Below are 27823 nucleotides of genomic sequence, written 5' to 3'. Positions count from 1 at the left end.
CTCACTATTTGGCAGTTGGTCTGTTGCTGGTTATATAGAACAGCTTACTATTTGGTAGTCAATTTGCTTGTGAATGTTTAGAAAGGCGCATTATTTGGCAGTCTCTTCTTCTTGGGTGTCCACAGTGGATCATCTTGTCCTCTCCCTTGTGTCTTCTCCTGTTCCGTCCACTCATGTCCTCATGTCCTCCTTCTCAACATCCACGAACCTTCTCTGTGGTCTGCTTCTGTTCCTCCTGCCCAGCAGCTCCATCTGTAACATCTCGCCGCCTCCGGCGCCTCCTGTCTTTAAGACGGCGTCACTGTCTCATGGTCTCGTAGAACTTCCTTCCGTCACATGACGCTCGTCTCCACCCCCCGTCCTTGACTTTGAATGGTTGACCCCAGGTTTCCCCACTTTCTCTTCCCTCCGTCTCACTTTCACAAACGCATTTCGTACAATTCCATTTTTTTTTTGCTTATTGAATCCATGTTTTGAGTGAAGCCGAGAGGATGTCTCCGTGGCCTGCCTCGTCTCACGTCTCCATGACTCAGACCCACGACGTCGCGCCCATATCACGCAACCAAGTGCAATCAGTGTGTTGATGGTTCGCAGCGAGGATCCTCGTCCTGTGAGCCGTCAGCCGCAGCTCCAGAGGGAAACAAGCAGCAGATTAGTTTAATTTATTAAATAGAAGAAAACGAGGGGGAAAGTGTGAGGTTAGAATCAGAGGCAGATGGTTTCACAGTCTCCGTCTCGTGATATGAGCTCATTTACGATCCACCTCACCCCAAAGGCCTGAGGATTAGTCTCTGCTTTTCTTCTGCAAATTCTGAAACTAATACCATGATTTTCTCTCTTTTTTTTTATATGTAATTGAGCTGAAGAGGAAAAAATCCCCTTCAAAATAGAAATGATGACGATGTTGTAATCATACAAGCTATGAGGCTGTGAAACAAAGTCCATATGATATCAGCTCCATTGTGAAGTGGAACTAAACTCTTCATCCACTTTTCTCAGGTGTAAAGTTTATATATTTGTCTAGTTTATGTTTTTTTATCGACTCAGGTGCAAATCTTCAGAGAATGGAAATTCAACGTATATCCTCCGATCTCCTCTCTGGTCAAACACCAGCTACTGCATTCACATTTTCTGACTGACTTATTTAGTCCACGTCGCTGTTACACGCTTGTTTTTTCTTGCTTGTTGTCCTAGGCTCCTCCCCCTTTTGGGTGTCTTCTTGGCTTTTTTTCAAAAACCAGGCATTGTGTCGGGGCTGAATCCCAATTTCACCCGTTCCCCTTTGTCAGAGTTCCCCTTGGCCTTCAATACAGAGTTGAGGGTTCCATTACCGTCACGTCATCCTCACTTGATGCTAGCGGACTGCTACATCAACAGTCAAGTCGCGCGATATATCAAAGCAGTGCGCCGGTATAATCAACCAAGGAGTGGTAATAGTAACACATTCACTGTGCACTAATTTGACTTAAAAACCTTAACGTGTCACGTCGAGGGTTATCGGATATCTCATCTTAAACAAATAGTGTTAGCAGCTAGCTAACCACTTACAAAAAGGAACACCAGGATGTTAGCATCGGCTACGACTAGAGCGTAAGTATGAGCTGACTTTCTTCTCAAAAACAAAAAGTATCTCAGAATGACTTGAAATTTACCATCATAATAGTCGGCATCGCCCTGAACAAGGATCTGTTGAAAATATTTGAAAACCTCTTAAGGAATAATTTAAATTAATTTTTGAAATTCAGGAAATGATCCATTTGCCCTGATGCACTTTGACAGTGAGCTGAGTTTCTTCTCAAAAACAAAAAGTATCTCGGAATGACTTGAAATTTACCATCATAATAGTCGACATCACCCTGAACAAGGATTTGTTGAAAATATTTGCAAATCTCTTAAGGAATAATTTTAATGAATTTTTGAAACTCAGGAAATGATCCAGAAAAGGCGTTGACAACTGCGGGAACTATACCGCAATACTATCATTAGACATGACGCGTGACGGTGACGCGGCGGATGCTGGGAAATTCCTCATAACCCTCCTTTTCAAGTGCGGTCCTTTGGGAGCTTCATTTCTAGAGCTACGTAGCCCTACGGCTCGGCCCTAGCCCTTAACCCACATGAGAGACTAGGCAGCCCTAACCCCAACACGCAAAATGTGTTTCATCATGCCTGATGTTGTTTGTTTTTGCAGAAGCTTTTGCTGCCAACATGGCGGCTTTAAATAAGCTGCGTGTAGCTGTTCCAACTGTGTTAGTTCTGTGTTTGGATTAGAGCTGTAAACTTACGATTATTTCGTCTCGTTTTCGTCCACAAACCAAAATGATTCAGTTTTTTAATGATTTCTTTGTTTACGTGGAGCAAAGAAACCAAGAAAATATTCACATTTAAGAAGCTGAAACAATCAGAAATCTGAAAGCTTAAAAACCGATGAGTTGATCATCAAAATAGTTGACGAATAATCGATTAATCCGTGAATTGTTTCAGGTTAGATTCCCGTCCCTGGACGAGACACGTGTGCCGTCAGCGAGTGAAAGAAAGACTTTGATTTGGTGAAAATATTCATCATATCATTATATAATGCATCAAATAAAAAGGGCAGACGGAGAAATAATTATTTCACGGTGCCTGAATGTGTTGACGTGGAAAGCAGTGCATTGTGGGTCCTCTGACTCTTGGCCAAGGGGTGAAAGAAGCAGTGGAGCGGAAGGACAGAGATGGTAGAGTCTGCGTTTGGTCCGATCCGCTGCACAACATCGACAACACAACTCTGTAACGTCACAGACACACAATCACCACGAAGGTCTGCGTCCTGCTCACGTTATTAACCCATATAAACGTACGTGACGGGGCTTTTATATAAGGAGAGAATGCTAATGCAGCACGTGGTGTGTGTGTGTGTGTGTGTGTGTGTGTGTGTGTGTGTGTGTGTGTGTGTGTGTGTGTGTGTGTGTGTGTGTGTGTGTGTGTGTGTGTGTGTGTGTGTGTGTGTGTGTGTGTGTGTGTGTGTGTGTGTGTGTGTGTGTGTGTGTGTGTGTCAGGCGGGCGCGTGTGTGTGTGTTTGTGGGGGGGTGGTGGTTCAGGCCAGTTCTTGCTGCCCTGCGCTCCACTGAGCTGCAGACTCTGGAATAAACGCTAACTTAACAGGACAGGCTGATGACATCACACACACACACACACACACACACACACACACACACACACACACACACACACACAGGCCCTGCAGACATCGCCTGAGTCACACTGTCAGTGTGTGTGTGTGTGTGTGTGTGTGCGCCCACGTGCATCAAAGTCCACCGCTGTAATAATCGCAGAGACGTCGTGTTCAGACCAAACTGCGTTTGCGTGTAAACACCTCCGATGTTATATATTATACACACACACACACACACACATCACATAATATCATTAATAACGACACTAAAGGTTACATAACTCACCAGTGTAACCAGTGAACTGAATAAAGTTGCTGTTTCCGTTTAACTGCTCACAAACGCGTGCACAAAAATCCAGCAGAGTTGATCCTTTAATGCCGTCGCCCGGACAGATCTTAAACGGTTGCTATGGTAACAGCATCAGGACCATGTTATCTCTCAAAGACGAGGGAAACACGGAGAAACTGAAACAGAAAGAATCTTTCACTGAAAAATATGAGTTCTGAAAACTGTGTGTGTATATATGCATATTTATATACATATATATATTTATGTTGATATGTGTGTGTATATATATATATATATATATACGCGTATATGTGTGTGTTTATGTATATGTGTGTACATATACGTGTGTATATATACATGTGTATATATACGTGTGTATATATACGTGTGTATATACGTGTGTGTATATATACGTGTGTATATACGTGTGTGTATATATACGTGTGTATATATACGTGTGTATATATACGCGTATATGTGTATATATGTGTATATATACGCGTATATGTATATATATGTGTATATATACTTGTATATGTATATATATGTGTATATATACGCGTATATATATATATACATGTGTATATATATTTTATGTGTGTATGTGTGTGTATATACGTGTATATATGTATATATATATACGTATAAACTGATATAATATACACATATATATGTATATATATAATTTTATATATATATACATGAGTATACATATATACAGATGTATACTGTATATATATGCATAGACATGTCTTACTGTAGTCTGGACACACAGAGGTTGTTAACGTTAAACGCTGAAGTTTCTCAGGATGTAGTTTTAGAGACGACGTAAGAAAACGACAAATATAATAATAATAATAATAATAATAAATAATAAAATCCACTCCAACATGGACAAAAATACTCCTCTTTTTAATAAGTTTCTTCATCTTTAAAGAAGCATGCCTCCTCCAGTGGATTGTCAGAACACATACAGTCATCCAATGTTTTTATATAATACATACTGAAGGACGTGTGTGCGTGTGTGTGCGTGTGCGTGTGTGCGTGCGTGCGTGTGTGTGTGCAGCAGGATGAGACTGGAGAATCTCTGCAGAGTCACTGATAAACACCAGAGTTCTCTCATTATTGCTTTGACGAATTTCCTCCTTCTCCCTCTTCATATGAAAACACTCAAAAACACGCGAAATGATGTCACATGATCGGACACAGACGTGAATTCTCTATAAAACACTCACTGACGACGAAGGTTTAAAGTCACGCAAAACATAAACAACGCCATGTTGACAGGAAGTGGTCGACTGCAGTAACGGACGCTACCTCACTTCCGTTAGTTCTCGGCTTCGCGTTTACGTCGTCGCACGCCGGAGCACAAACGCAAATGTTTATCGTCATCTCGACAGAAGTTAACCGGCCTCCTACGAGTTCTCAGAATCAGACTTTTAGGCTCCGCCCCAACACCGCCCCCTTAAAATGTCCCCGTGGTTTTGACTGTAAATTCCCCTCGTGGAGGGAAGTGGAATTGGGAGACCGCTATACGCAAATTAGCACAGTGAACGTAACGAACGTGCTAACCTACGTCACGAGTTGAGCGTGCTGCTGTTTTCATCCAGGAATTAAATGAATGTTTTTTCTCTGTCCTCGTAAACGCTAAAACACGAATGTGATTGAAATCTGACAAGTCCGTGTAAAAAAAAAAGACTACGCACATGTAGCAGAGCTAGCTAGCGGCTATTTGCCGAGTGCTTCGAGAGCGTGTGCCTGTCCGGTAGCTCTTCATGATGGGCATACTCTCCCGAAACACTCAGAAAAAATAGCCGCCAGTCAGCTAGCTAGCTAGCCAGTTAGCTAGCTGCTTTCATAAATGGTCAGTTATTTTCTGACATTAGCTCAACGGTCCTCTGGATGTGTATCAAACCAACATAAGCCAACACACTGTGCTTATTTTGTGAAAATATATTACAAAAAAATTGTTCCTCTGCAGATGTGGCCGCCATCTTTGTTGAAAAATATCAGCCGGCTCCCTGAATTTGCAAAGCATCGTGGGTAATTTCATCTTCCACTTCGTTTTTAGAGCTCGCTACGTATTGAGGGTTGATCATAAGGAGAAAATCGCATTTTCCCTTCGCTCATAGCTACACGAGGACAAGCTAAATTTAGGGTTAGGGCAAAACTGTAGGGTTAGGGGAGGAGGGATTGGGGCGGGGCCTAAATGAACGACGACGACCAAAAGACGACGTTTTTAAACACCCTACACCTACATATATGTACAAATATACGTATAAATATAAAGCCATTTCTTCGCAGCTGTGGCCTAGTGGTTAGGGCTTCGAGCTCGAGACCGGAAGGTAGCCGGTTCAATCCCCGACCAGTCTGTAGCTGAAGTGCTGTTGAGCAAGGCACCTAACCCCCTCACTGCTCCCCGAGCGCCGCTCACTGGCATGGCAGCTCACTGCGCTGGGTTACATGTTCTACACCTCACTGTGTGCTGTGTGTGTTCACTAACTCACTGCAGAATTGAATTTCCCCTTGCGGGACTTAAAGGGTTCTTAATCTTAATCTTAATCTTAATCTTAATATGCGTTTCTCGGACAGAATCGATACGTTTAGATTTCTTTGGCCAAACAAACCCACGAACAGTAGAAAGATACTGCGCTCAGTGCATAGTCAAACACCTGGAGAGTTCAGAGGAAGTCTCAGGTCTGAGAAACGAGGTCGACACACAACAAACACACAACACAACACACAACACGACACACACCAGGGCTGTCACCTTTTTGTTTTTCCTATTCTTTCACAAAACAAGTTTGAATGAATCAGTGTAAGAAAACTTAAAACTAGCTTGTAAATCTGCAGCCACGTTAGCTTCTGTCCTGTAAGAACCACTGTTTCAGGCTCTTACTGTAATTACACTTAGATTCAGTTACAAAATCTTATTAAGAATTATTTTTCTAGTGAAAAACAAGAACAATTTCTCTTTTTTGCAAAACCAATGTTTGCGTCCAACTGTGTAGCTTACAAGCTAAGCTAAGCTAACAGCTGAGTGAAAATCCTCAGATGTTCATTATTTTGTCGTCTTTTTATAAATCTCTTTGGTCTACGAGTCGTTGTCATAGTTGAATTTCAGATTCTTTGGCGTCGAGATTGTCCGCTCATGGGACAGAGCGCCCCCTGCTGGACCACCATCGCTGTGCTTCTAGGCTTAATATATTTGATGGTTTTTTATGATTCTGACTTTGATAAAAAGTGACAACCCTAACGCGTGGATACAAAAATTCTTGAGTTTTTTCTCACAAACATTCGTCCACGCTCACGTTATGGCATCCAAACACGTTTAGGTTAAAGGGTCGCGGCGTTCCACACGTTCCCGTTAGCGTCTCTCAGGCGATCGCGTTCTCCAGCGGCTCCTTCTCGTCCGCCGTGGCGTTATCGGCCGCCTGCGCCGCCGCCACCGCCGCCGCCGCCAGCTCCTCGTTCTTCTTCAGCTCGCGCTGATACCGGGCCATGACGGCGGCGTAGGCGCAGCCGTACACGGCGGCGGCGAGCATCATCAGACACACGATCCCGCACACCACGCCCGTGATGATGACGGTGGCGATCGCGTGGCGCAGGTTGACGGGACGCGGCTTCTGCTTAGGTTCACACTCTGGGATGCTAGCTCCGCCTCCTCCTGCTGCCGCCGCTGAAGCTCCTCCCCCTCCCGCTGCTGCTGCTCCTCCTCCTCCTCCTCCTCCTCCACCAAAGCCCTCCCCCATGGCCACGGGGATGTGCAGGGCGTGGCTGGACGGGTGGGCGTGGTTGCTGTGGGCGTGGCTTCGCAGCAGCCGCTCTGACTCCAAGTGGTGGATGTTAGCGAACAGGTAGTGGTAGCTCGTGGTCATGCAGACGTGGAAGAGCTGGTACGGGATTTTCTGCAGCTCTCGGTCCTTCATTTCCTCCGGCTGAGAGCAAAGGACCTCGTCCACCGCTCCGCCTGAAACAAAACAACAGAGTCAGACGCTTCAGGCGACCTTTACTCACGCTCCTGCACCAAAGCCCAGAGAGGAAATTAGCATTTTTAGCTCCTGGGAATCGGGAGCCGCTCATGCTACGCTGCCTCCTTTAGTAGTTAATAGATATTTGAATGGAGGCACTTCAGTGGATGAAGAACTCCTGTTTGACGTGATGTCAAATCGCTAATTTTCTCTGTGGACTTTGGTTTGGGGGGAGTGAGGGTTTAGAAAATGCTCTGTAACAGTAAGATAAGGCTCTCAAATTGTGGATTCTAAAACTAAACTCGCTGAGAATTTGTAGACGTGAAGTTCTAGAACACGTGAAACAACCTGAACGATCACAAAATCATCATCATCATCATCATCATCATCATCATCACCAGAGCCGAAATACAACAGTTTTTTAAATCTACTACAAAAAGATTGTTTTTCCTGGCAAACTAGAACAACAATTGCTGCTTGAGTTGGCCTTAAAGGTCACATAGAGTGGTCCTGATGCACATATATGTTAGTTATGGAGGTTTATTTACATACATTAACTTGTTTTTATGCTCAAAAACCTCCTAGTTGCTGTAAACGAGCCGATAGAAATCTGTCTTTTCTGATGCTGTTTCCCAGCCGCGATATTTCAGACTCAACTCTCTCAACCCGGAAGACAGAGTGTTGTGATTGGCCAGTACTATTCAGCACGCCCGCTCTCAGAAGCACAGCTCCCCCCTCTGGAACGGTGGATGCACTGCTCCTCATTATCAAAACATTGTTTTAACAGTGTTTAAAAATAGCTTCTTCACGACTCCCCGCCTCAGTCCCTTTGACGACCTTTGACCCAGAGTCAGACCCAGAGTCAGAAGACACTGTTGCTCGTGAAACACCTCCACAACGGACGTTATTCTTCTTCTGCGGTTCAACGTACGCAACCGGATGTGCCCGGACTAGTGCCCGGAGCAGGAGGATCTGCTGTTCAGGAGAACCGCTGTTTACGTAACCGGACCGGGTTTTTTCAGAGATCTCACTGAGCCTGAGATTATAATAAAACACATCGTTCTCAGCAGTGACTGAACTGTTTGTTTAGAACCTTCAGGGCTTCATAAACAAGGTAATGATGCAGATACACACTAAAAAACAGCCTTAATAAGAACTTCCGGTCTAGGTCCACTTTAAGATATTTCAGCTTTAAGCTTCAATGACTGCTAACAAATTCAATCTACCAATTTCTACGAAATCCTGTTCAGCTAACGTTAAATTCACTGTGACGGATTGATGTGTGTGTGCAAATATACAACTTTATAAGTTATTCGTTCTTAAATGTAAAGGAGGATTCGTTTAAAGTAAATATTTGGATTTTCTCTGCTTGTTTCAGCATAAGTTTCTTAAATTTTGGTCAAATTTCTCCTGATTTAAAGGAACATCACAGTCTGACAGTTCTCTGAGCACTTTGGCAGATTCATTATCTTAAAACAAGGACGTTTAAGAAATGTTTGTCTGGTTTGTCGTCTTTGTTGCTGTTTGTGCAGTTTATAACGTGTTACGTGGATAATAATCTAACGTGGAGCCTGTGTTGTTTCACTGTGTGTTGCTGAAAGTATAGACTTCATCATCATCATCATCATCATCGTCTCAGTTTGTTCGCTCATGTCTTTATTGTTCATGTTGTGCTCGCTCTGTCACTCGTTTCCGCTCCGTCGGCCTGATTAACCACTGCCTTTCCTCTGAGCGTTACATCCTCGTATCTGCGTCCCATTGTTCTGCTCTGCACTAATTAGAATTTTCAGCCTCGAAGACGAGCGTTGGTGTCGGGCTGAGACAGAACTGTGGGCGTGATGGCCGCTCTCTCTCTCTCTCTCTCTCTCTCTCTCTCTCTCTCTCTCTCTCTCTCTCTCTCTCTCTCTCTCTCTCTCTCCTCCGTACACACTGATTATTTATTATCTAACCCTCAGCCAGAGGTTTGTTATCACGTGGACAAACGAGGGCAGTTTTTATAAAGAGAATAAAAGTTAGAACGACTGAAACGCAGGATGGAAAGTCATTACTCTGTTTCCTTTAGAATGGATTTTAAGATTATTTTTAATTTATAATATATATATATATATATGTATGTATGTGTATATATATATATATATATATGTATGTATGTGTATATATATATATATATATGTATGTATGTGTATATATGTATGTATGTGTATATATATGTATATGTATGTATATATATGTATATATGTATGTATATATATGTATATATGTATGTATATATATATGTGTATATATGTATATATATATGTGTGTGTATATGTGTATATGTATATGTGTGTATATGTGTATATATGTATATTTACGTATATATGTATATGTGTGTATATATACATATGTGTATATATATATGTGTATATATACATATGTATATATATATGTATATACATACATATGTATGTATATGTATATACATACATATATATATATATATATTATAAATTAAAAATAATCTTAAAATCCATTCTAAAGGAAACAGAGTATATATATATATACATATATATATATATATATATATGTATATATATACATATATATATATATATATATATATATGTATATACGTATATATGTTGTCTTACCTTTGCTGTTTATCAAAATAAGTTATTTCCACCGGAACAAAACCACTTCTAATGAAGAACTACACTTCCCAGCATGCTTTGGGAACAAATCCCGGTCTGATTGATCATTACAGAGCGACATTAGATCGTTCTGATTAGAGAAAGGACGAATGTCCACACAAATGCGTCGGTGAAGAAGAGGTTAAAGGTCAGTTAAAGTTGCCATGGTGACCTCATACCTTTGTGTAAACTTTCCCACTCGACTTTGGAGAACGACTGTTTCCACTCGACTCGTGTTGAAGGTCTGCGTTACCATAATCTAATATTACCGTAATTAAATTTCATGAAAGGACCCGGCAGAAGCTGCCCAGACTTTGCCTGCAGCAGCTCGCGCTCTGACCTTTAAAGAGGTACGTCTCCAGCCAGAGTTTCAGGCCTATGAGCTGGCAGTCGCATCTCCAGGGGTTCCCTCGCAGCGTGAGGCTGTCCAGACGGGTCAGAGCCTCCAGCAGGGGGCGCTCCAGCCGGGTCATCCTGTTGTGGGCCAAACCCAGGTGGCTGAGGTTCCTCAGACTGTCCACCATGGCTCCGGATAAACCCCACAGGCTGAGGAAAATCACACCAGAGAGAGTCAGAGTCAGTGAGGGCAGCGGAACAACACGGCACATCTGTTCTGCTTCGCTAACCTGTTATGTGAGAGGTCGAGGTGCGAGAGCGAGCGGATCTGTCCCAGCAGCCTCTTGTCCAGCTCTTTCAGGTTGTTGTCGGCCAGACTGAGGCGCTGCAGAGTCCTCAGGCCCAGCAGAGCGGTGGGCGAGACGGCCGCGATGGAGTTGTTGGACAGGTCCAGGATGCGCACGAGCGGCGTTTCCCTGAAGGCCATGGAGCCCAGGCCCCGGATGCGGTTGTCCTGCAGGTAGAGCTCCTGCGTGTCCGGCTGCAGTCGTCGAGGGACGTCGTACAGGCCTCGACCTCGACAGTCCACCACTTTGGTGTCGCTGTTACAGGAACACTCCTTCGGACAGGCATGTGATGAAGAGAGGAGGGAGAGGAGGGCACACACCAGGACCACTGAGGACACAACCGGACATTTGGACATCTGAGAATCATTATACGACAAAACAACTGTACACGTACAAACTCTTTAAAGTGGACCTAGACCTGAAGTTCCAATTAAGGCTGTTTTTTGGTGTGTATCTGCGTCATTACCTTGTTTACGAAGCCCTGAAGGTTCTAAACAAACAGTTCAGTCACTGCTGAGAACACTGTGTTTTATTGTAATCTCAGGCTCAGTGAGATCTCTGAAAAAACCCGGTCCGGTTACGTAAACAGCAGTTCTCCAGAACAGCAGATCCTCCTGCTCCGGGCACTAGTCCGGGCACATCCGGTTGCGTACATTGAACCACAGAAGAAGAATAACGTCCGTTGTGGAGGTGTTTCACGAGCGACAGTGTCTTCTGACTCTGGGTCTGACTCTGGGTCAAAGGTCGTCAAAGGGACTGAGGCGGGGAGTCGTGAAGAAGCTATTTTTAAACACTGTTAAAACAATGTTTTGATAATGAGGAGCAGTGCTGAGCCGTATACGACTACGTAGCCCCTTGAAATGAAGCTTCCAAAGGACCGTACTTGAAAAGGAGGGTTTTTGAGGAATTTCCCAGCATCCCCCCCGCGTCGGCGAAGCCGGTAAATCTATTTGATTTTGAGCGACGGCTCAAGCCAAGGACTCGCACAGATGTGTTTTCAACATTTCAATTACGACAATGATCCTATTTTATCTTTCAATTGTCTACGTTTTTTCTGAATCACTCGTCAAGTTTGTTTTGAATTACTGGCTAGTCGTAGCCGATGCTAATATCCCGGTGTTCCTTTCATAAGTGGTTAGCTAGCTGCTATCGCCATTTGTTAAGATGAGTCACCGATAACCCTCGACGTGACACGTTAAAGTTTTAAGTGAAAAGTGTTGGTTGATTATACCGGCGCACTGCTTTGTTAACCCTAACCCTAACAGCTCCTGTGAGCTAAAAACGCTGATTTTCTCTATGGCGTTGGTTCTCAAAGTGCGGCCCGGGGCCCAATGGCGGCCCGCAGAAACATTTCTGGTGACCCCCGCAGTGAATTACAGTGGATAGTTTTAATCCAGGAGCGACTAAGCTTGTTAAATGTTTATTGGACATTACTGGATACAGACCAATAAGTGTAAACAAAAATACTGGGTATTTACCTGGTTTCTATATGGTGAATTTTAGTGTATTATTGTGTTATAAGCTGGTAATAAGCAGGTAGCTACAGCCCCCGATTACTAGCTATTTACCCAGTAAATATATGGTAACAGAAATGTGTTACTTGGTATTAACCTGTAATTAGAAGGTAAGAACAATGGCAAAAATACTGGGTAATTACCCAGTAAATTATAAAGTGTTAAATGACATTATATTAACGCTTATATTACTTAAAGCTAAACTGTAGAACTGCAATCTGGTCATTAAAATGATTACAAATGGGATTTATTTAGGTTTTTTTTTTCTTTGGCGACCCTCAGTCCAATGTTGGGTTCCTAAATTGGCCTCAGGTATCAGAACTTTGAGAACCCCTGCTCTATGGGCTTTGGTGTGGGAGAGTGAGTGACTTTGGTGTGAGGAGAGTGAGTGACTTTGGTGTGAGAGAGTGAGTGACTTTGGTGTGAGAGAGTGAGTGACTTTGGTGTGAGGAGAGTGAGTGACTTTGGTGTGGGAGAGTGAGTGACTTTGGTGTGTGAGAGTGAGTGACTTTGGTGTGAGAGAGTGAGTGACTTTGGTGTGGGAGAGTGAGTGACTTTGGTGTGAGAGAGTGAGTGACTTTGGTGTGGGAGAGTGAGTGACTTTGGTGTGGGAGAGTGAGTGACTTTGGTGTGGGGGAGTGAGTGACTTTGGCGTGAGAGAGTGAGTGACTTTGGCGTGGGAGAGTGAGTGACTTTGGCGTGGGAGAGTGAGCGACTTTGGTGTGGGAGAGTGAGTTACTTTGGTGTGGGAGAGTGAGTGGCTTTGGTGTGGGAGAGTGAGTGACTTTGGTGTGAGAGAGTGAGTGACTTTGGTGTGAGAGAGTGAGTGACTTTGGTGTGGGGGAGTGAGTGACTTTGGTGTGGGAGAGTGAGTGACTTTGGTGTGGGAGAGCTAGTTACTTTGGTGTGGGAGAGCGAGTGACTTTGGTGTGAGAGAGTGAGTGACTTTGGTGTGAGGAGAGTGAGTGACTTTGGTGTGGGAGAGTGAGTGACTTTGGTGTGGGAGAGTGAGTGACTTTGGCGTGGGAGAGTGAGTGACTTTGGTGTGGGAGAGTGAGTGACTTTGGTGTGAGAGAGTGAGTGACTTTGGTGTGAGAGAGTGAGTGACTTTGGTGTGAGGAGAGTGAGTGACTTTGGTGTGGGAGAGTGAGTGACTTTGGTGTGGGGGAGTGAGTGACTTTGGCGTGAGAGAGTGAGTGACTTTGGCGTGGGAGAGTGAGTGACTTTGGCGTGGGAGAGTGAGTGACTTTGGCGTGAGAGAGTGAGTGTCTTTGGCGTGAGAGAGTGAGTGACTTTGGCGTGGGAGAGTGAGTGACTTTGGTGTGGGAGAGTGAGTGACTTTGGTGTGGGAGAGTGAGCGACTTTGGTGTGGGAGAGTGAGTTACTTTGGTGTGGGAGAGTGAGTGGCTTTGGTGTGGGAGAGTGAGTGACTTTGGTGTGAGAGAGTGAGTGACTTTGGTGTGAGAGAGTGAGTGACTTTGGTGTGGGAGAGTGAGTTACTTTGGTGTGGGAGAGTGAGTGACTTTGGTGTGGGAGAGTGAGCGACTTTGGTGTGGGAGAGTGAGTTACTTTGGTGTGGGAGAGTGAGTGGCTTTGGTGTGGGAGAGTGAGTGACTTTGGTGTGAGAGAGTGAGTGACTTTGGTGTGAGAGAGTGAGTGACTTTGGTGTGGGAGAGTGAGTTACTTTGGTGTGGGAGAGTGAGTGACTTTGGTGTGGGAGAGCGAGTGACTTTGGTGTGGGAGAGCGAGTTACTTTGGTGTGGGAGAGCGAGTGACTTTGGTGTGGGAGAGCGAGTGACTTCGGTGTGGGAGAGCGAGTGACTTCGGTGTGGGAGAGTGAGTGACTTTGGTGTGGGAGAGTGAGTGGTTTACATAGCCGTCTCACAGTGTGTTAGACCTATAGGAGACAGTGAAATGTTATTTCACACTTTACTCTGAGGAAACACTTTTCCAGGTCTAACAGACAAAGTAAACAGTAAAGTTTTGTCTTGAGTGTAGAACTCTCTGCTGCCTCTCAGCCCCGTGACCTCTCACCCACTCTCTGCCCACACACACCAATCCATACACGGCAGATATTGGGTGTCTGATTCCCTGTGAGATGACTTCACAGATCCACTCCCGCCGCTGCGTTTGTATTTATAGCAGCGCGGCCTGGACTGGGTCAGACCGGGCAGCACCTGGAAGTGAAGCCGTTACTGCAGCACATGAACACGCCGCGCTGTGGGCTTTGGTTTCCATAGACACGGCGCTTTAAATGAGCAGCTCCTCAGCCGTTCTGTCAACTGGGAATATTTAGCGTTTTTCCCATTTGGGAATTATGTAATTTTCTCCTGCAGCAGGCGGCTTCTCCCGCTAGAATCTCCGACCTATCGGAGCAACAACAACAACAACAACAGGATATACACTGTGTGTGTGTGTGTGTGTGTGTGTTGTATGTGTTCAATAGTGTTGAACCTGCGCTTTAAAGCTGCAGTATGTAAGATCACTGCACTTCCTGTTTGGGGTTGTTTGTGACTCTGTTGTCAGAATGTTTCTTTGACAGTTGCGGCCCGTGTTAGTGCAGTGCTCTTTTCCACCAGTAGGAGGAGCCTCTTCCCCCCCCCCCGGATCTCACCTGCGATTGGTTTAAAAGTCAAGGACAGGAAGTACGTAGACGTAGAACTCCCAGACGTCATCGATCAGGTTCACTAAACAGTGTAATGGTATTTGTTTGGTTCCTCGTCCCTCATATGAAAACACCGTGTCAGGCAAAACTATCAGACCCGACTGAGGGAGCGCTTGTGTGTGTACAGCAGCAGAGCAGAGGCGAAATAGTTGACGATTTATTTAGTGGTCGATGAATAATTGCTGCAGCCTTAAAATAAACTGATGACCTTGAAATGAAGGATATTTACTTTAGAAAAACAGAAATTGACTCTAAATATGGTCACATTTTAAATGTTATTGTATAATTTTGTGTATTTTTTTCGATCAATACAGTTTATACAATATTTAGTGTGTTAGACTATATACTTTTTTTTAATAAATATAATTATATAAAGCTGTAAACATTATCTCTGTGTCATATTTATAGACTGACCGTCTTAAAGGTACAGTACGTAGGATTCAGTTCAGCTGTACATTTAAACCCTACGTTTGTAGTATTTTTGAACATTAATTCCATATTGTTGTCTATTTTGGTGCAGTGTTTGTGTTTCCGTTGTGACACAACAACAACAACAACAACAACACAACACTGAGCATGAGAACATGGTCGAGTTGAGACGTTAGTGCAGAGGCCAGTGTTAATCACACGCTTGTTAATGAATGGAGAGTGTGTTTGTGCCACAGTGTTCAGTCACACACACACACGCACACACACACACACACACACCCCCACATACACACACACACACACACACACACACACACGTTTAAACGCGTAAACAGAGCAGAAGAAGAAGAAGCAGAAGCTCTGGAATGAGGTCAACGCAGGAGAGTCCCTGCAGCCACACACACACACACACACACACACACGCACACAGTCTTTTACAGCAGTCTTAGTGAGGACACACTTTACTAAACCTAAAGTCTTTACTAAAAATAAAACCCTTTACAGTTTTAAGGACGAGACAAAATGTAACTGAACGTGCATATATATATATATTATATATTATATCTAATAAACGTACACGTGTACACATTTTACTCTGGTAATGATATAGTGCACATGGTAATAATGATAATTATAATAATAATGAACAAACATGGTTAATGAATTATTTCACTGAATATCGATACAGTGAAATATTGTGATATTTTGCGTGCAGATATTATATAAATATAGTAGTATAGTATAGTATTTACTACACAGTAGTAATAGTTTTTTTCCTGATACCACACACACATGATTAACAAACTGATAATATACATAAACATTAAACATCCGCTACATAAATTTCATAAATAAAAATTTCATAAAAACAATAATAGTTATAACACGGTATCGTGGTGATTTCCGCCCCTAATGTACATGTAAACATTGTGATAACATTAATACAAATAATCAATGTAATGATAAATACACACGTAATACTAACACATTGAAGGATTGTGATGATATTATATCGATTATTTTAAGCATACATTTTATTTATTTGACACAAACATGAAGCTTTTTGTGGATTAACTTGAAAAAAAATCGATTTCACGTTTCAGTCCACTAGAGGGTGCCGAGTGCTGACGTTCAAGAGTTCAAGAGTTTTATCGCAATATATGATTTCGCAAGTACTGTATATCATGATATCATATTGTGTATTAAATATTGTCATTATATTGTATTGTGAATTAAATATCGTGATATCGTATTTATCGTGATAATATCGTATCGTGAATTAAATATCGTGATAATATTGTATCGTGAATTAAATATTGTGATAATATTGTATCGTGAATTAAATATCGTGAAAATATCGTATCGTGAATTAAATATCGTGATATGTTGTAAATTAAATATTGTGATAATATTGTATCGTGAATTAAATATTGTGATATCGTATAGTGAATTAAATATCATGATATCGTATCGTGAATGAAATATCATGATAATATCGTATTTATCGTGATAATATCGTATCGTGAATTAAATATCGTGACAATATCGTATCGTGAATTAAATATCGTGATAATATCGTATAGTGAATTAAATATCGTGATACTATTATATCGTGAATTAAATATTGTGATAATATTGTATCATGAACTAAATATCATGATTATATCGTATTGTGAATTAAATATCTTGATAATATTGTATCGTGAATTAAATATCGTGACAATATCGTATCGTGAATTAAATATTGTGATATTATTGTATCATGAACTAAATATCATGATAATATTGTATCGTGAATTAAATATCGTAATAATATGTTGTAAATTAAATATCGTGATATCGTATCGTGAATTAAATATTGTGATAATATTGTATCATGAACTAAATATCATGATTATATCGTATTGTGAATTAAATATCTTGATAATATTGTATCGTGAATTAAATATCGTGACAATATCGTATCGTGAATTAAATATTGTGATATTATTGTATCATGAACTAAATATCATGATAATATTGTATCGTGAATTAAATATCGTGACAATATCGTATCGTGAATTAAATATTGTGATATTATTGTATCATGAACTAAATATCATGATAATATTGTATCGTGAATTAAATATCGTAATAATATGTTGTAAATTAAATATCGTGATATCGTATCGTGAATTAAATATTGTGATAATATTGTATCATGAACTAAATATCATAATATCGTGTCGTGAATTAAATATCGTGATAATAACATATTGTGAATTTAATATTGTGAAATTGTATCGTGAATTAAATATCGTGATATCGTATCGTTAATTAAATATCGTGATAATATCATGTTGTAAATTAAATATCGTGATATCGTATCATGAGTTAATATTGTGATATTGCATCGTGACATACATTTATGAAACATGTGCGTGCATATGTATCATAATAAATAACATTTTTACTTTATATATAAAAAAAAAATATATATATATATATACATACATATTTATACATACATATATATATTAATAATAGTAACAACAGCAATAATAATGCTGAATAAAACATATGTTTATATCAGGTTTTCCATATAGTAACAGCAATAACGATGCCAAGAATAAAATATATGTTTATGTAGATGCAGTATCAGGGTTTTCATATATATTGTAACAATAATAACAACATGTTTTTGCAGGTAAATTTAAAAACACATCACATGACTCACAGTTTAAATAAAGACACTTTGACAGTGAGACAGTGAGACAGTGAGACAGCAGGTCTTCACCGTGTTGTTGACATTTCACATGTAACACAATCACAGTCACTGCATGGACACATATACACACATATACACACATATACACACACATGTATACAGATCATGACTCAGCAGAAACAGCATTAAAAACAAAAACACTCTCTCTCTCTCTCTCTCTCTCTCACCTCTCATCTCTGTCGTTGTCGGGCTCGTTCTCTCGTTCTCTCGTCGTCTCTTCCTCGTCTTTCTTTCTTTTTTAATCCTCTTCTGTCTCACCTGAGTCTGACCTGTGAGGACGGACGAGGACGGACACAGAGTGAGGACGACGGTGTTGACCTCAGGATCATCATCATCATCATCATCATCGCTGCTGCTGCTGCACGACCATGAGAGAGAGAGAGAGAGAGCGAGAGACACAGAGAGAGAGCAGGAAAAGATCAGAGCTGAGCTTTAAACCAGCGACTGAAGCTCCCTCTCTCTCTCTCTCTCTCTCTGTTTTGCTTGCTCGCTCTCTCTATCCCCAGTTGTATTGGTGTGTGTGTGTGTGTGTCAGTGTCAGTGTCATCTCCCATTGGACAGCTGTGTCTCTTAAATCACACACACGCGTGCACAAACACACACACACACGCATTCTGGTGCAGCGTTCATACTGGGGACATCAATCATAGACATAATGCATTCCCTTTAACCTTAAACCAAAATGTCCTCTTTCCTGATTGTTTTTATGGTTTTTTTTGGTCCTAACAAAAGTAACACACAAACACACAAACACACACACACACACACGTTCTTGTACTTGCTGCATACTGAGGACCAGGTAAAAGTGCTGACAAAGTGAGGACCAGCATTTCCACTTTATAAATCAACACAATTACAAATATCTACTTCATGAATGACATCTATAAAGAACTACTGGGTGCAGTACCATAAAATCGCTGAAGGTGGAGCCCCAGAGCAAAAAGTGTGTGAAACACCAGGGTTGGAAAATGGGTTTTTGTACCAAATTGAGGACCTAAAAATCACAGTATAGCATGTTATAGCAACCTAAGGAAGTGATTTGAATGAAAACAAAGTGAGGACCAACCAAAATGTCCTCACTTCGTAAAAATGACCTCACTCTCACTGGTCCTCAGTATGCCGCAAGTACAAGAACACACAAACACACCCACAGGGACATTGTCCTCAGTGTAGAGGACACATTTAGACCTGGATCTGCGTTTGTGTCCAAACACAGACGCTGTCGCCGCGGCGTGTTCTGGAGACGTTAGAGCGTGGGCGGGAGAGCGCTGACAGGACACGCCCCCCAGCACGCACACACACACACACACACAAACACACCGGAGATGAAGCTTTTTCTCGTTTATGTAAATGAATTCACTTTTATATTATTCATTATCTTAAGTCTCCGTCCACAGTTTGGCAAAAACCTTGATAATATAATCTATGAGAAGATCACAGATTACAGATTAAGTGTTAAACTCACAGCGGTCACTTCAAGGAGAAGCAAAAACAACAACAACAAATGGACAAAAGCCGGAGACGAATGAATGATTGAATCATTGTTTTAATGATGGTGAAGATGATGATGATGGTGAAGATGATGATGATGATGATGATGATGATGATGAAGATGACCTCAGCTCTGCCGTGTCCTTCCCCGTCTTTGTCCTCATGTCTGCTCAAATTTATTATCCTTTTATTCTGCTGAAGGGCGGGGCTATTATTTATATATGTGTGTGTGTGCGTGTGTGTGCGTGTGTGTGTGTGTGTGCGTGTGTGTGTGTATGATGAGATTGTGACACAAACGTCTGAAAATCATCGAGTTAGAAACGAGAAAGACGTCGCTGTGTCCACCATGTGACATCACAGTGACATCACAGTGACATCACAGCAGTGGATGAATGTTATGATTATGATTTGAGCATACAAATAAATAAATACTGCAGTATATGTACATATTTATTGTGTAATTATATGATATTTTAAAGTGGCAGCAGAACCAAATGAACCATTATTCTTCTGCCTGCTCCTGGAAGACATAGTTTTTATTTATTTGACAGAATTGATTCATCTGCTTTGTGTGTTTTTGGATTATTATCATTTCTTCCTCTCACAGTATGTTGAGAGGTTTCTAAACCATTGATGTTGTTGTTGTTCTAAATGTGTTAATCTAATCTCTGAGTGAAGGAGCAAACACAGGCCTGAGATGATGTTAATCTGTGGAATCACCAGGACGTGAAGTGATGCTTAAACTGAGAGAAAGATCATGTGATGATGTGATGATGTGATGATGTGAGGAGCAGAGCGTCCTCTGAACACACACAATCCTTCACAGAAGTACGGTGGCCCTTAAGGGTGCAAAACACAAACGCAAAACACAACACAAAACACAAACGCAAATCAGAAACACAAAAACATTAACTCAAAACGGAAATACTAATCACACAACACAAATGCAGAAAACACAAAAACATTAACTCACAGCGCAAACACAAAAGCAGAAAACACAAAAACATTAACTCACAACGCAAACACAAACACAAATCACAACGCAAACACAAAAGCAGAAAACACAAAATAATTAACTCACAACGCAAACACACATGCAGAAAACACAAAAACATTAACTCACAACGCAAACACAAAAGCAGAAAACACAAAAACATTAACTCACAACGCAAACACAAATGCAGAAAACACAAAAACATTAACTCACAACGCAAACACAAATGCAGAAAACACGAAAACATTAACTCACAACGCAAACACATGCAGAAAACACAAAAACATTAACTCACAACGCAAACACAAAAGCAGAAAACACAAAAACATTAACTCACAGCGCAAACACAAATGCAGAAAACACAAAAACATTAACTCACAACGCAAACACAAAAGCAGAAAACACAAAAACATTAACTCACGACGCAAACACAAATCACACAATGCAAACACAAATGCAGAAAACACAAAAACATTAACTCACAGCGCAAACACAAAAGCAGAAAACACAAAAACATTAACTCACAACGCAAACACAATTGCAGAAAACGCAAAAACATTAACTCACAACGCAAATCACACAACGCAAACACAAAAGCAGAAAACACGAAAACATTAACTCACAACGCAAACACAAAAGCAGAAAACACAAAAACATTAAGTCACAACGCAAAACACAAATCACACAACGCAAACACAAAAGCAGAAAACACGAAAACATTAACTCACAACGCAAACACAAATCACACAACGCAAACACAAAAGCAGAAAACACAAAAACATTAACTCACAACGCAAAACACAAATCACACAACGCAAACAAAAGCAGAAAACACAAAAACATTAACTCACTTTATCTCACTTGTTAGAGCTGCCGTTCCATGTAGAAGTGCACACTACAGATAGCCCCAGTTCGAATTCCGCCCCAAGCAGAAAACACAAACACAAAAGCATTTAACACAACAACATTATCTCACAACGCAAACGCAAATCAGAAAATGCAAACAAAAAAGCAGACGACACGACAGAAACGTACGTCAAAACGGAAACGCAACTCAAAAAACAACAACGACAAACGTTGTTTCCCGCGATCGACCAGTGTCGTCGCTCGTTGCACAGTCCGTGTTTTTAACACCCATAGGTTAAAAACACGGACTGTGTGATTTGTGTTTCCGTTTTGAGTTAATGTTTCCTGTGTTTCTGATTTGCGTTTGTAGATTTGTGTTGTGTTTTGTGATTTGCGTTTGTGTTTTGCACCTCAGGGCCACCGTACAGAATCCCAAACATCTGCAGGCTTTAGCGCTCACTTCTGTCTGGGATTGAAGTGGATGATGATGATAATGTTGTCTCTTCATCTCTGGACTCATAAAAGCAGCTCAGGGTGTTTTTAAATCACAGCACAGGGAAATGAGAGGCTCCTTTAGTGCAGGTAACAGCTCTGTCTTTATTGTGTTGATGTTCTTTTCCCTCCTGAGCCAAAGTGCTTTCAAACCCTTTCATATCAAGTGAATATTTGACCTCAGGGATTAACCCGTCTTCATCCTGGCTGAGCGTTTTATCTGTTATTGGTGCGATGATGCAGCGTCTTCTTCTTTTTCTTTTTAACACCATGTGTGTTTGGTTTCCACCGCGGCCGCCCAGCGTCTTAAATTAGCCGCTGCTGCTGCTGCTGCTGCTGGGTTTTCCATGTGGGTGTCGAGCTGGTGAGCTGCTGAAAGGCTCTGGCAAACGCTCGTGACGGGATAATCTGCACCTGTTTCTCTGGGCAGAGGCTAAAACAGGGCCGTCGTCGCCGCTTCAGCAGCAGCAGAACTTCAGGCCGAAGCGGCCGCGTCCGCGTTGATGTTTTCTCAGCTCTTGTTTTCACCTGGTCCGCGTGAACGCGGCGGTTTTTAATAAAAGCGTTTGTTGGTCCGTTAAAACGCGTCGGCGTCGTTTTCCCAGAGTCCTGCAGAAGAACTCACGACGAAGGAAATCATGGTTTGAGTTAAGAGCGTCTCCAACGTCGGCCATTTTTGTGTCGCGGGTCACAGACTTTGGTTTTCTGAGATAAATAATAATAATAATAATCAGTGCTGTCAAACGTTAACGGCATCGACGCACGACTCGTTTCCATGACGACTGACATATTTAGGGACCGAGGACACAAGCGTGTGAGGACGTATTGTTATTCTAGGAATTATTATTATTATTATTATGAGTTCGAGCTCTAATTTGACCCCTAAACTTGCATGAAAACAGATGAAAATTTCCACATATCTAAACTGGCGATGTAGCGCCCCCCTCTGGTCAGCCGCCTATGGAGCGGCCAAAATTTAGTTGCGCTGAATTTCACGAAATTTGTTGGGAACATGGTTCGGCCCAAGAAGAACAAGAAAACTTTCTTGGGACCATGACCTCAACTCAACCGGAAGTCGGCCATCTTGGTTTTTGGCGTCCATCTTGGCGTTTTGTTGTTTTGTAACTGAACGAACTTGAATACGAAAAACGTGTTGAATTGTACTAGTTTACTATTATTATTATTAGTGCTGTGCAATACGTTAACGCATGACACGTTTCCATGACGACTGACAGGAAAAAGCCGCGCATGACGTCATGTTTTCTTGACTCTCGATTGTTAAAACGAGTCTCTAAAGTCAACGCTAACCTTTAAAAACAGAGTCACACATACGCAGTTACACAGGTACGCTAACGTTATTTGTTAGCGCTGCTCTTTTCCTTTAATAAACAGACAGCTCCCGTTCCACTGTGGGCTAACGCTAACGGCTCTAAAAGGAGCTAATGCAGCTAACGGAGCTAACTGGTAAATAAATGCCTGGACTCCGCTGTCGCGGCGCGTACACATGACGTCACGCGGTTCTTTTCCGTTATCACAACACTTTAAAACATTCATATCTTCAGTTCCACAACTTCTGTGTTTTTCTCTCTATTTTTTTCCACTTGTTTCCTCTTTGTGTGTCTTTGTGTGTCTTTGTGTGTCTTTGTGTCTTTCTTCAGTGACTCAGTGTTGTGTCTCTTTCAGCTGTCGGTATCCAGATGAAACTTGACTTCTTCCAGAAGAAGTTCTGGACGGCCAGCAGACAGGTGCACACAGATATATTATTATTATTATTATTATTATTATTATAATAATAAATGAACACACACACTGACAGTGTTGTATTTGTATTTCTTCACATGATCACATGTTACAGTGTGCAGCTTTAGACGGGAAATGCTCCATCAGCTGTGATGATGAGGTCAGTTTTCATCACACGGTTCAGTCACGATCTCGTCTGTCTGACACTTTTTAAAAAGACTGTCGTCTTTAACAGAACATCAACTGTTACCTCATCGATAACAACGGATTCATCCTGGTCGCAGAGGATTATACTCTGGTAAGACACACACACACACACACACACACACACACACACACACACACACACACACACACACACACACGTTTAAAAACAGAGTTTAGCATGTTTAGGGAAGTGGTTCCAATGAAAAAGACCTACTAGAACTTATTTGCGTCACGCTTTAGCCCCTCCCACTTCCAATTTTTCACGCTTTTTCACCAAACGTTTTTTTTTTAGTTTTAGAGTTTTCGGGATATGTTCAGGCCTTGAAAAACTATAACTAAATCTAAAGGACCTAAAAAATACATAAAACAACATAGAACAACCTAAAAACTACATATAACTACACAGAACTACTTAAAAACTACCTATAACCACCTAAAACTATCTAAAGGACATAAAAAACTACCTAAAACTACGTAAAACAATCTAACAACTACCTAAAACTACGTTAAATTACCTAAAACTATCTAAAGGACCTAAAAACTACCTATAACTACATAAAACAACCTTGAAACTACCTATAACTACATAAAAACTACCTATAACTACATAAAAAACTACCTATAACTACCTAAATGACCTAAAAAGTAACTAAAACTACATAAAACAACCTAGAAACTACATTTTACTACCTAAAAACTACCTATAACTACCTAAAGGACCTAAAAAGTACCTAAAACTACATAAAACAACATTGAAACTACTTCTAACTACCTAAAACTACCTGAAAAATACCTAAAACAACCTTAGAAACTACTTAAAACTACCTTAAATTACCTTAAACCATCTAAAAGACCTAAAAACCAACCAGGAAAACAGACAATGAAACAATAAAATACTACAGAAAATATAAAGAACATTTTTATCTTCACGTTTTATCTTTTTTCAAACGTGATTTTATTGATTTTATGAACAATAAAGATTTCTGATTCTGACATCAAATAAATCACTGATTCATTGATTAAAAGTCCTCACGTTGTTTCTGTGGTTTCAGTCATTTCTTTATATTTTAAATTCATATACGTATATATATATATATATATATAAATATATTATTTTAAACTGCTTGTTTTCTGTGTCACAGACGGGGAAGTTCTTTGGAGATGCAGAGGGGGCAGTGATGAGCAAACTGCTGAACATGGGCTCGTTCAAGAGGTGAGGATTTAAACTGTGTCTTCATCTATGTGCTCAAGAACATCAGTCAGAACTCTCTCTCTCTCTCTCTCTCTCTCTCTCTCTCTCTCTCTCTCTCTCTCTCTCTCTCTCTCTTTCTCTCTCTTGACCAATCGTGTCGAGCTATTCAGCGCCGACCTCTGACCTCTGACCTCTGACCTCTCGCTAAGCAGAATTCTCCGTTAGGGGATTTCAGCAAATCTGGTCCTGAAACGAAGGACTTAGGAGAAACTTGAACGTGTCCACGCACACACACACACACACACACACACACACACACACACACACACACACACACACACACACACACACACACTGCTGTGGGCCAAGATTTTTATGGACATTTTTGAGGAGAAAAACACGTTTGAGAGTAAATTTAGACGTGAGCGGACGCTGTGACCACAGATCTGAGGTCAGTGTTCACAGCTGTTTTTGTTTCTTTGAATAACACAGTGACATTTTGAGCACAGGTGGAAACATGTTTCTCTATCTTTGTCACAAACGTTCACCTGGACTCAGACGAATGTTTGAGTCGCTGTGACTTTAACGTTTGTGGTGAATTATTATCATGAGGTGAAAAACTACCTATAACTACATAAAACTATCTAAAGGACATGAATACTACCCAGAAACTACCTAAAACAACCTTAAAACTACCTAAAGGACCTAAAAATGACCTATAACTGCCTATAATTACCTAAAAACTACCTAAAGGACATGAATACTACTCAAAAACTACCTAAAACAACCTTAAAACTACCTAAAGGACATGAATACTACCCAAAAACTACCTAAAACAACCTTAAAACTACCTGAAGGACCTAAAAACTACCTAAAAACTAGCTAAAGGACCTAAAAATGACCTATAACTGCCTATAATTACCTAAAAACTACCTAAAGGACATGAATACTACCCAAAAACTACCTAAAACAACCTTAAAAATATCTAAAGGGCCTAAAAACTACCCTTGAACTCAGTAAAATCTCCCAAAAGGACCTGAAACGATTGAATGGTGTAACTTTGATGACCTGAGGTCAGAACATTTAACAACAATCTTCACCTTGAATAAATTTCTCCAGATTCGATATAAACGTTCACTTGGACTCATGAGCGACTCGTGGATGAATTCGTTAAACTGCTGCTTCAAACAAACGTGAAGAAGATGTTCATTTGAAGTGGTTAGAATTTGGCAGGTCAAAGGTCAAACCTTAACTCTGTCAACATGTCTAATAATATATGTTCACTTGGACTCAAACATGAACTGAATCATGAGTTTGTTGGTGACAAAAAAAAAGAACTTTGTTCCTGCGTTTGTGTCATTTTACGACATGAAGCGAAACAAGAAAATCCTTTTCAAATGTCCTTGTGTTTTCAGTGTGTTTTCAGTGTGTTGTCAGTGACGTCTGTTCTGGATCCAACTGATCAAACAGCTCAGTTTGAGCCTCAGAGTCCATTAAAGGCAGCTTTTCTCGCACTAATCACAACAACAAACACTCACAGACGTCTTATTAAATTCCTTCTCAAAGATGCAAACTCCAGCTCGGCTAAAGTGACACTAATTCCAGTTGCCACGCCGTCGCAGCCCATAATAATCACTGGGTGACGACCGTTCACGGTGAAGATGAGACTGCGACGGCAGACGTTTCACACTCGTAAAAAAAAACAAGACTTTTCTTTTCTTTCTGAGGGATTATTTCAAATTAAATAATCAGCAGAGTGAGTCAGCTGCGCGGCGTTAGCCTGATGACTAATAACAGCTAACGGACGTTAGCGCTAACGAAGCCGATCCCGTCCGTTTGAACTCTGTTCATCTGCAGAGAATTAAACCAGACGCTGTTTCGCCGTCTCGTTCAAATCATGTTTGAGTTTTTACAAAGAGTTTGTGTTGGTTTGAAACTGGCAGAATTAATCCGTCAGCATCGTTAGAAAACACACGGTTCAAAGATGATTAAGATTATTAAGATTATTCGTCTTTATGAACAAGAAATGGTGAGAGAGAGAGAGAGAGAAAGGCAAGGAAATACATTTGAAATCATGGACATTTTTAGTGCACGCACGTTAACGACTGACCGGAAAAAGATGCACGTGACGTCATGTTTACGTGCCACGACACCAGAGTCCAGGCACCGTTTACCAGTTAGCTCCGTTAGCTGCATTAGCTCCTTTTAGCGCAGTTAGCGTTAGCCTACAGTGGAACTGGAGCGTTGTGTTTATCAAAGGAAAAGAGCAGCGCTAACAAATAACGTTAGCGTACCTGTGTACTGCGTGTGTGTGCCTCTGTTTTTAAAAGTTAGCGTTAGCTTTACACATATCTTTTTACGGTCAGTCGTCTCAGAAACGCGCCGTGCGTTAGCGTGGGTTAACGTTGACGTACGCTAACTGCCGTTAGCGCTTTAACACGCCCAGCACTAGAAATAATATAAATGAAAACCATTTAAAACATTAAACAACTTAAAATCAAGCAGAAATTAAAACAAAATCGATGAAAAAAACAATTAAAAATTAGCATTAAACAATTTAAAATCAACAATCAACAATTTAAAATCACACAGAATTTCATGCAATTTAAAATCATTATTTTAAAGTGATTAAAATCATTTAACAGGAAAGTTAGTGGTTAAAATTGATAAAGGACACTTGAAGCCTTCTGAAATCTACCTCAACGTCACAACATAAAGGG

The 27823-nt window shown here is 41.1% G+C and overlaps 2 protein-coding genes across 3 annotated transcripts in view; one reads left to right on the top strand and one right to left on the bottom strand.

Moving 5' to 3' along the window:
• lrtm1 (leucine rich repeats and transmembrane domains 1) overlaps window positions 1–18596 on the bottom strand; it is a 72431-nt gene extending 53835 nt beyond the window's left edge. Inside the window, exons 1-4 of one of the 2 annotated variants that reach the window (XR_014592938.1) lie at window positions 18309–18596; window positions 10710–11094; window positions 10424–10629; window positions 5016–7413 (exon numbers count right to left, since the gene is read on the bottom strand). Coding sequence is in view for 1 of the 2 variants with exons in the window: in XM_083895751.1 (XP_083751877.1) it covers window positions 6821–7413; window positions 10424–10629; window positions 10710–11094; window positions 18309–18315 (1191 nt within the window). In the remaining variant the exon portion in view is untranslated. Of the gene's footprint in view, window positions 1–4334; window positions 7414–10423; window positions 10630–10709; window positions 11095–18308 lie in introns of those variants that run through there. The other variant, XM_083895751.1, reaches the window with a different exon arrangement.
• The window catches only part of cacna2d3a (calcium channel, voltage-dependent, alpha 2/delta subunit 3a), a gene marked incomplete at both ends in the record, with an annotated part of 143308 nt that overhangs the window by 97062 nt on the left and 18423 nt on the right, over window positions 1–27823 (top strand). The window contains 4 exons of the mRNA XM_083894955.1: window positions 23648–23709; window positions 23820–23864; window positions 23940–24002; window positions 25054–25124. Of these exons, the coding sequence (XP_083751081.1) occupies window positions 23648–23709; window positions 23820–23864; window positions 23940–24002; window positions 25054–25124 (241 nt within the window). The remainder of the gene's footprint in view (window positions 1–23647; window positions 23710–23819; window positions 23865–23939; window positions 24003–25053; window positions 25125–27823) is intronic.

This window comes from Microchirus variegatus (genome assembly GCF_963457635.1).
Source record: "Microchirus variegatus genome assembly, chromosome: 9".
NCBI lineage: Eukaryota > Metazoa > Chordata > Actinopteri > Pleuronectiformes > Soleidae > Microchirus > Microchirus variegatus.
This window is presented reverse-complemented; position numbering and strand designations above follow the sequence as displayed.